Here is a 10,227-nt window from a genome sequence, read left to right on the forward strand (position 1 = left end):
AGGGAAAGAGGTTCTTTCCTTTTTTGTAGGCTTTTAGCTAAGAATCTCTTGGGAAGAGATCCACTTCCTCCTCATTTTAAGGGGGAAAAACATGATAAGCCTTTGTCTTTATGTTTAAGAATTCCTGATCTTGCTTACAAAAGCTCATTACAGAACAGGCAAAACAGAGCAAGCACGAACAAATGCTGAATTCACAGATTGGCAAGAAAATACAAAGGAGTGAAAGATCACATTTAAGTGGCGTTTCAATCCATTGCATGCACCTCGCTTGCAGAATATGGTCTATTTAGCACACAATTAATTCTGGACTCAAACAGACAGTGCAAGGTAATAGTGGAAACTTGCAAGGACACAGCCCAAAACTATGGCAACTACAAGAAAATCCCTGAAAAGTGGATTATTCCACACAAAACAGGTGCACAAAATACACTCATATTTTTAACCACACTTTTCTATCATAAAAGACTTCTTAAAAAGTTCCGTACAACAAGAGAACTTCAGATTCATTTCTTCTTTCAAAATTAAGTAGAAACAAATTTAGACTCCTTGAATTCTCAACCTGAAGATGTCTTCAAACCCAGAAAATAAAAGCATGTTCTTACGGATATTAGTGACAACATTTTTTTTAAGGAGCCGAAGCATGCAAAATGACAGTCACCTCACTTCCATCCTCCCACTACATGTAATAGCTCTGAAAATAATTAGTAGTAGCATAAGATAATTCCTTCTGGTTCGCAAAAGGAGGTTCTCTGTAATCTTCTCTCACTCTGCTATAAAAAAAAAAAAAAAAACCCAACACACAACCACACACCACACACACACACACGACAGTCCACATCTGAGGTTATAAATTAATTCTCTTCTGAAAACCCTTAAGGCTGCTCCCATTTCATGCTCCACATCAGTTTAAACAAGTTCTAAGCCAATCTTTCAACACATATACAAATACTTGATTTTAAGAGAAAAGAATCCACTCCCTCAACATTCCAGCACACCGACGATATTATACTGCCAAGAAATTATTACAGAAGACAAGCACTGTGGCTCAAATTCAGAAGAGTCTTTTATTCAGACTCCAGCCTCCTAAAATTTTCCCAAAAGACTAGCAAATATGGATGCACAACCTGTCATACCTTAAAGAAACCAGATTTAAAGAGCTCAGCTGCTTAATGATTTCTAAAATGCCTATAAGGAATTTCAAGTTAAACAACCCCTCCAAAAATAAATAAATAAATAAATAAAATAAAATAAATATTTTAAAAAGTCACTGAAAATTTAGTCCTCCATTTAAAAATTTGTCAAGGCTGATGGTATCAGTGTTTAGTTATAAAAGGACATTCAATTTTTGGTTTGACAATTTGAATTTCAGGAATGTAAAAACCAAAAATTAGAGTTTAGTTCGACTTCCAGCAGCTCAGAAGAGTCTTTATTTTAATTAGCCTAGGATGGGGTATTTGTCTTCATTAAGAACTAATTGCTTAACTTACTTGAAAAGCTAGATTTATGATGACTGTCTTTAAAACCCTCTTCTAATGAAGACAGTATCACACGATAAGGAAGCACACAGTCTCATTCTATTTCCTACCCAAAGGCCTCAATTAATGATTAACTTGATTCCTGAAATGTCTTATTGAAGTCAATGGGATTATTCACATCACAAGAAGTTAAACATACCCATGTAGGTGTTTGCAGAACTGACAACTTTGCACTTCATTATGCAAAATTCAGAACGCTTTTGTTCTTCAAGATTTTCCTGTGAAAGATTCTCTTTTTTAAAGTAAGTCAGTTACCAGAGCTGAAATAGTCTTCTTCCGTTTGTTGTGCATCTTAGCCAACATTCGATTTTTTTCTTTTATTTTAGGATTGGAAAAACCTGGATATTTTCAGCCTGCAATTCAACTAGAAATATATGGTCTGTTGTTTAAACCACCTGTAATATTTGAAGAACAAACAGGATTACATACTTTACCTTATCATACTGACAAACTATTACATTGTCTGTATCGAACAAATCTGGGGTGTCCTGCTCACTGACATCATCACCGGAATTTAAAGGATCCTATAAAGTAAAAATCACCATGTTAAACAACACTAACTGCTTTTTAAAACAGAGTCCAAATAAAGGCTAACACAAGTAAGGGTTATGAAAAATGTGTCCATCCCCAAAAAATGGAAATGTAGAAACAAAAGATCACTTTGCTCAAGACGCTTCTATTAAGTGTAAGAATTTTTTTTTTTAAACACTTGAAAAGTCTCCTAACAGGATTCTATTAATGAGAATGACTCCCACCTAAAGGCAGTGATTCTCAACCAAGGTGCTGTAGCAGCACCCTGGGGTGCCTTCCGCTCTTTTCAAGGGTACCACACAGTGCCTACCAGCATGAACACTGTTAGGTGTACAAACACAATTCACAACATAAAACCAGAGAGTTCAGATAGGAACAGGAATTTATAGCATTAAGAACATTCAGACCTGTTATGGTCTTCCCAAGTTCTTTGCAACAGAAGTACTGCTCCAGTATTTTTCTGTAGTCGGAAACCAAGTGAGTGAAAAGTAAGAGCTGGCATTTTCTGAGGGGTGCCTCAAGTCTAAAAAGGTTGAGAGCCTCAGTTCCAATGTGATACAAGTAAAATAATCAGGACTCATTTAAACAGAAACTAAGATGCTCAACCACTTGTCCCCTGAGAAACAAAAAAAAAAAGAACCTGTGGTACCCACTACCCTGAATAGTGCTGCTACAGGACAAGAAAGAGGATGAAATTCTGATCCTAAGCAAATTAAAAAAAACCCTTCTCTTTATTTCAGTGGGGCCAGGATTTCATTGTAGATTCAAATCTTTGTTAATTAAAAGCATTTAATTGCCCCAACAACCAATAGCAGCTCTCCTAATGGTTTACACTCCACCCACGGGCCATCAAGCTACCCCTAGTCTAGGGCATCCTCCTCTGAAAATAAGTTCACAACATATTCAACTATACAATCCACTCAACCTACTAACAGATATGTTGGATCTTAGTAAGTCAAGATTGTATGCAAGTACATTATTCAGCCTTGCTAAAAGCCAATTACCTCTTCAATTATGTCTACTGGGGGCTCTTCAGTATCACTACTGCTGCTGGATTCACTGTTTGAAATACTGTCACCATCTTCCTCATCATCATCAAGCACTTTCAGATCCTCCGAGTCAATAATGCCAATGAATTCATTTTCTTCCACATCTCTTGGGCTTTCTATTTCCTCTTTAGGAGAAACATCACCAGTCCCATCTAGCTGAATGATCCCTTCAAGGCCACTGCAGACCTGCTCTGTCTGTATCTCAGAGTCTATCTGCATGGTAGGTTCCATCTGAAAGGAGTGAAAAGGTTCAGCAACAGCCAGAAAACTAGAGATCAGCAGTTCCCTTTGTTCTCTGGGGAATCTGACCTTCCCGGGAAGAAAACAAAAAGTGTCTAGCCACTCTATTTGGGTACTTGCACAGAAGCTTGGATATCATTTTCAAATGTTATTGCATTAGAAGCAAAGTTTTCTTTAAAATAAAGCAGCAGACATTGGAGCTGATCCACAGCTGAAACAGGCCACAAAATGGAACCATCTAACTAGTTTTAAAGATGTAGTTACGGGGAAGAAGGGAGTGAGAGAAGGAGGAGGAAATCCAGAAAGTGTTCCCTAATATGTTCTGGGTCTATCAAAATTGTTTTGTTTGGCTAAACTAAGGTGTAATGAAAGTATTAGAGTTTTAATATTGTAAAGACTAGGGGAAACGTATATCTTTTTAAAATAGATTAAAAAAATCTGAAATCCCAAAACAAGAAGTTATTATTTAAAAAAATAAAATAAAATTTTAAAAAGGCTCTCTCTGTTGATAACACTAATTTAAGATGCCTCATTCAAATTAAAAAGTATTAAGCTTTCCCCCGCCACACGTACCATGCCACAATGAAGCATTTATTTCTTTTCAGTCCTTCTTAAGCAGTCTTTCTGACCATTCTAAGCTATAATACTCTCAAAGCCGGGATGCATCTAGCACTGGCCAATTAATACAGAACTCTCCATTTAGGCTCATTTGTAACATTAATGAAAATTTCCCTTGACCACACTTTCACTCCAAACATTGTTTCAACTTCATATTTACCTCATCGTGGAACACAACCAATGCCATGTGGCTTTTCTGATCAAATTGGAACTAAACTGCGTCCCGTTTTGGGCACCGCACTTTAAGAGGGATGTGGACAACCTCAAGAGGGTTCAGAGGAGGGCCACTTGTATGGTTAGGGACCTGCAGGTAAGACCCTACAAGGAGTGATTGAGGGTCCTGGATCTCTTCAGCCTCCGCAAGAGGCAGCTGAGAGGGGATTTTGTGGCTGCCTACGAATTCATTTGAGGGGAAGGCAGCAAGAAATAGCAGATGCTCCATTTACCAGAGCACCCTGGGAGTAACTAGGAACAATGGCCACAAACTGACAGAGAGCAGATTCAAGTTAGACATCAGGAAGAATTTCTTTACTGAAAGGGTGGCCAGAATCTGGAATGGGCTTCCAAGGGAGGTGGTGCTCTCGCTTACCTTGGGAGTCTTTAAGATGAGGCTAGACATGCACCTGGCTAGGAACCCCAGCACCCTTTCCTGCCCAGGGCAGGGGGTCAGACTCAATGATCTGCTAAGGTCCCTTCCAACCCAAACATCTATGAATCTATAAACAAAACCCTAGTATTTACGAAGATATCTGCAATCAATTCATGGGATGAAAAAAATAAGATAAAATTTAAGCAAGCCACAATTTATTTGTGGAACATCCATAGGCAAAAATCACAACACAATATTACAATTACCCATATCATGTTACTTGCACAGCCTAAGTTGAATTTTTTTTTTCTTAAAAAAAACAAACAAAACAAACCAACCAACCAAGAGAGAGAGTTCCATCAACATACACCACAGTAAAACTTGAGGATCCTGCATGTGAGTAGAGTCTGACAAACTCCTCCTTTAGGACTAGAAGTTAATATTCAAAAGGCAAATTTTCTTGCCAACTGACCTGTGATGTCAAGATCATAACAATCCGACACTTCAAAAAAGGAACGCTAGTATATAATTAGACTTTGAATATAGGATTTCAGGCAAACACTTATTAAAAACTTTTAAAATAATACAAAATTCATGGAAGCATGTAGGGCAATGCTTAAAGTCTCTACAATCCAAATATTTCAGGAGTGTTTGTCTATGGCTAAAAAACAGAACGTGGAAATAAATAGCCTATTCTGTTGCCCATACGGAGTGAAGTGTGATTTATATCACTTTCTAAAAAGAATCAGATATTTTAAATTTTCCTTTAAAAAAAAAAAAATGCAGAGGAGTTCTTAGTAATAGGAAACATTTTTGACAATGCTCTTTTAAATATGCTGTGTTGACTAATAAGTTATTCTGTGCTAGAAAAGACCAACCCAGAAAAACTCAATTAGTTTAGCGATTAGGAATATAAGAGACTGTAAGCAGATCAGTGACAAAACATACAGTACTAGTAGGTGATCTGTTGCAGTGTTTGAACGACTGATTTAGCAGTTCAGTGTATGACTTCACATGGCATTTTTATACCCATTTCAAACCAGCAGTTCTAGAGAATTTGCTCACTCATCTGCTTATCTCAAAAAGCAGAAATACGCCAAAAGAAAAAAGAAAAACCCTACAGTATTGGTAAGAATTTTGTGATGGGCATCTACCTGCTTTTCCTCAAACAAAAAAACTTGAGGTACAAGATGCACATAAATCATGCAAGTCTAGAGAAATATGAAATTGTTTTGTGAGGGTTCTCTTGAGAGCAGCCAACTGCACCAAAAGGTCATACTCTGTTAGTTATGAGCCTGACAACTAGCCAAGCATTGCAGAAGTTTGGCAGTTTTGTAGCAATTTCCTAGTGATAGCAGTATAGCTAGCACATCTCAACAACACAAAAATATATTCCTAAATATGCCAGGAATCAGTTCTTCAGACAACTACCATATTTACTTGAATCTAAGACATGGGATTCCCCCCACATTCAGCATGGGGTGGGGGGGGACCACCCTGTCTTAGATTCAAGTCCAGGCTAGGCAAGCAGCTGCTGCAAGTCCAGATGGGGCCAGGATGATTCATGAAGCAGGTGGAAAGGGGAGGTCATGGAGCAAAGGGAGCACAAGGAAAGAGGCAAGAAGATAAGCGATGTTCAGAACAAGGGGAATGAAGGGTAAGGGGTACACAGTCAGGTGGGGGGCATTGCTACAGCCTCAGCAAGGAAGAAGGAAGGGGGGAGGGGCAGAGGGGCATGCTGCCTACCCCTCAGCCCTTGGTGCTAGATTCTGGACATGAAAAACTAAAAACAAAAAAAAAAATTATGATTTTTCATGTTTAGAAACTAATAACTGGGGTCATCTTAAAATAGGACGTCATCATGGATTTGGGTAAATGTGGTATCTACTTCAGTCAGCTATACAGAATTTTCACGAAGTTGGAATTCATTCGATAAAAGGTCATACCTCTTCAATGCTGGAAATGTTGTCCTGATCCTTTAGAAGGGGGTTATCATCCAAGCCATTACCCATAATAATCAGCTCAATGATATCATCAGACACCTGCTGTTGCACTGAATCCTGGCACACCGGGGATACCTGCCCTTCCATATCCTGAGGTATGGGAAATGTGTTGTCTGCCACCAGTTCAGTAGTAGAATCCGCTTCAGAGGATTTTGAAGTAAACACAGCTGTGTGCAGATCAGAGTTTGGAGATTTTTCCATTGAGCTTGCCTGCTGATTTAACATGGTGTTAGCTGTAACTTGCTGCTGACTCTGAGGAGGCTGCTGTTCCAAAGTAGCATTTGCAGAATTTTCTAGTTGTTTCCTTTCTACCGTGCCTTGCTGCAGAACAGTGGTCTGTTGAAGTGGGATGTCTTGGGTCTGCACTTTTTCAGCAGCTGCTTGAACAGAAGATGTGTTTAACTGTGCAACACTGGCGATATTGGCCTGCAAGACAGAAGACTGCCCAAGTTGCTGAAAGATTTGCTGAATAGGATGCTGCAGAATACTTGCACCTCCTGGGGCCTGTGTAACCATAACCGGCATATTTACTTTATAGATTTGGCCTACAAAAAAGAAGCATTAAATTGCATTGTTAAAGTTCTCTGTCAGGAGTTAAGCTGATGACCACCTGCTTGCTAGAACTCAGACAGCAAAACAATTCCTGGTTTCATTTAATCCTGCAACTGGAAGACCCAGACTGCTTACAGCAGGGACACCTGGGCTACTTGCACTGCATATGTGACTGGAAGACTCAGGGCAGCATCTGGGCTGCTCATTCTGCCTGTATTGCAGAGAAGAGAGAGAACTGGACTGCTCACACAGCAAAGGGGAGGAGCCCAGGTCTGTGGCCGGCACATCATATGCACCCCCTCCCCCCATCCAGAAGTTGGATAACCTAGCTGTAAAGGATCAGATCTCGTTCATTACTCCATGCTGTAGCAAGATCACACTAGACAAAGAACAGAAAGAAAATCATCTCTTTTCGCCACCTACACTCAATGGCCACATCTGGATGAGCGTGGCTGTGCAGTATGAGGCACCACATACTGCACATTCGGCTGTTTTCCATGCTGCAAGGTAGCAGCATAGAAGGTTTTTTGACCCCTGCATACCTAGGGGTCAAAAAAACCCAAAAAACCAACCCTGCACAAAATAAAGTGGGCTCAAAACCAGAGTCTGGCCAGCCAGAACCATACTTCAGCTGCCAGCCAGGCTCCAAGTGGCAGGATGGTTGCTACTGCAGCCTCAGGAGGCCCCCAGAACCCCAGGTAAGGCTGCTAGGCCAGCACGGTGCTGGCCCCTACCTCCCCTACCTCACTTGAGGTAGTATGCCATACACCAGGGACAACTAGCAGTGGCACAAGGTGTCCTGCTGTTAGTTGTCCCTGGGGAACCAAATGTCCATGCTCATGTGTGGACACTACCTACTTGGGTATCCACTATACTTCCCAAACAGTTGTTGCAGTCTTCTAATCCTTGTATACAGTAAATATGCCATCACTAAGGGTTAAGACAGCCTTTTATCACCTTACCAGAAGCAGTCTGTAGTGTCACTCCTGCTGGGACATGGATAGGATATGCAATGCCCGAAGGGAGAGTAAGAGTTGCACTGGCTCGTGAAGCACCCTAACAGACAGTGGAGAGGGAAGTCTGGTTATATTTTGTACTCTGTCTCACAGGTGACAGCGGGGGGAGGGGGGGGGCACTTGTCCCCCCTGAGACTGGCCCCCGACTCAGCACTGCTCAGGACAGGGCAGTGTTTTTCCTGCACGGGCTGGCATGTGTTGAGGGGGGCACTAAGCCGCAGCACAGAAGTATAGAAGTGGGTATGAGCCTGCCCCCAGGCCCACCCACAACTCAGGAGGCAGCAGTCACCCCTGCTCTGTCTTGAGGTCAAGTCACACCTAACAATATGCATCTACAGAGATCCCACTTATGGCTTTTCTCCAATCTCTTTCTCTGTTGAAAAGCTGAGTTGGTCTTTAAGAGACATGCCATCTTCAGCATGTTGTCTTGAAGTATTGCAACAATAAGACTTGTCCTGGGGACTTCCACTGCTCCAGTGGAATGTATCAAATATATGCCCCTTCCCTTTCTAGCTCGCACTGAATCTCCAAGTTTGATGGACTGAAATTGAGGGTCTCCAACAACACAAGCACCAGAACCAACAAAACCCAGTACTGAGAGCCTCAACACAACTCAAATGCACATAATATAGGGACCTATATGTATTGCACTGAAACTTTGCAGTGCAGTGGTACCTTTAAATCTCATTCTTAGTCATGCATCCCTGCTGCTGAGTGGCTGAGAGGCAATTAACACCACAGTTTTTGCCTCTTGGCCACACAGCAGGGGGGGCGGGCATTGCACAGCAAAAAGAGGGAGATTAAAAGCAAGAGCAAGATTAAAGGCACTGCTGTGCCACAAACTTCCACCATGATTTAGGTAGGTACCTACACACAAAACACTCCAGGCTCTGTACTACAACCTCTTTGTACGTGCCTGTAATATCATCAAATATTTCTTCCCAACAAGAGGGAGTAGGAGAGCAGAGGGTCATGTAAGAAAGGTAAGCCAGAAGATCTGGGAGCTTTTTTTGGGAAATGCAAGAATAAGAAGTTTGGAAATTTTCAGTTTGCTCAAACATTCTCTTAACCTCTTTCCTTACTATTCCCTAGGCTTGAAAAATTTACTGAATCTCTAGACTGACAGGCTCATTCTACCTGGCAGGTAAAGGTACACTTGCTCAAAAACAAAACCCCTTCTGCTGGTTGATTATCCCTAATTTTTGATCCCCCCCCACACCTTGGCCTTCCTCTTGCACAAATACTTTGGCTTTCTATTAAGGGTGCCCTGAGTAGCAAATACCAAAGCAATGCCTGCTGTCCCTCCCCAGCAATGTATTATTACAAGGCAGCTGCACCACCACCCAAGTAAGCGTGCCACCTCTACCCAGACAGACCCACCCATCCACTAAGCCCTCTGCCAGGACAACTGAGCCTCCCCAGGCAGACTCCCCGCCCCCCCCTTTTATTTATTTATTTTTTTTGAAGCAATGGGCACACAGTAGTTCACTTTAAAGCTAGGAGTCATCACTTCTGTCCTTCCCAACTGTGTTGCTGTTAGAGCAATCAAATATCCACCCCCTTTTCCCCCTTAGATACAGTTTGTGGCATTGGAGCCATCATTTTGAAGACTCAGACATCACTATATCACTGATATTTGGAAGATTTTCATCAAAGCCATAAAGGCTAAAAACCTTTTTAAATAAAAGCTTAGATGCTGCAGATGTTGCTAACTCTCCCAGCAAAGACTCCTACCCTCTTGTCTACCATATGTCACATAGTACATGAAAGAAATTGTCAAGAGATATGCTATTAGGCAGAGAAAATTGCCCAGGTGTTGTCCTAGAGCATCAAGATATTGAAAAATCTTCCATTTCCACCTCCCACAAAGTACTTCAACAAATGAAAAACTTAACTGTATCATGTAGAGTGTTCAATATTGTCAAGGCAGAAATAAAATAGTATTAAAGCTACATACCAAGTCTGCTGTCGTGAAGTGCTGAATACCTCTGCCAGCAGGGATAACTAAAGAAGCTAAGCAGAAATAAAAACCGCATTATAAAAAACAAAGAGGCATTGAAATAAGCACCTTTGACCATTATTCAACCATTTCCT

The 10,227-nt window shown here is 41.0% G+C and overlaps 1 protein-coding gene across 1 annotated transcript in view; it reads right to left on the reverse strand.

Moving 5' to 3' along the window:
• The window catches only part of GTF2A1L (general transcription factor IIA subunit 1 like), a 14,952-nt gene that overhangs the window by 3,053 nt on the left and 1,672 nt on the right, over window positions 1-10,227 (reverse strand). Inside the window, exons 3-7 of the mRNA XM_025202593.1 lie at window positions 10,091-10,146; window positions 8,080-8,173; window positions 6,509-7,110; window positions 3,071-3,346; window positions 1,970-2,059 (exon numbers count right to left, since the gene is read on the reverse strand). Coding sequence (XP_025058378.1) covers window positions 1,970-2,059; window positions 3,071-3,346; window positions 6,509-7,110; window positions 8,080-8,173; window positions 10,091-10,146 — 1,118 coding nt within the window. The remainder of the gene's footprint in view (window positions 1-1,969; window positions 2,060-3,070; window positions 3,347-6,508; window positions 7,111-8,079; window positions 8,174-10,090; window positions 10,147-10,227) is intronic.

The sequence above is a fragment of the Alligator sinensis genome, unplaced genomic scaffold (assembly GCF_000455745.1).
Source record: "Alligator sinensis unplaced genomic scaffold, ASM45574v1 scaffold131_1, whole genome shotgun sequence".
NCBI classification, from domain to species: Eukaryota; Metazoa; Chordata; order Crocodylia; family Alligatoridae; genus Alligator; species Alligator sinensis.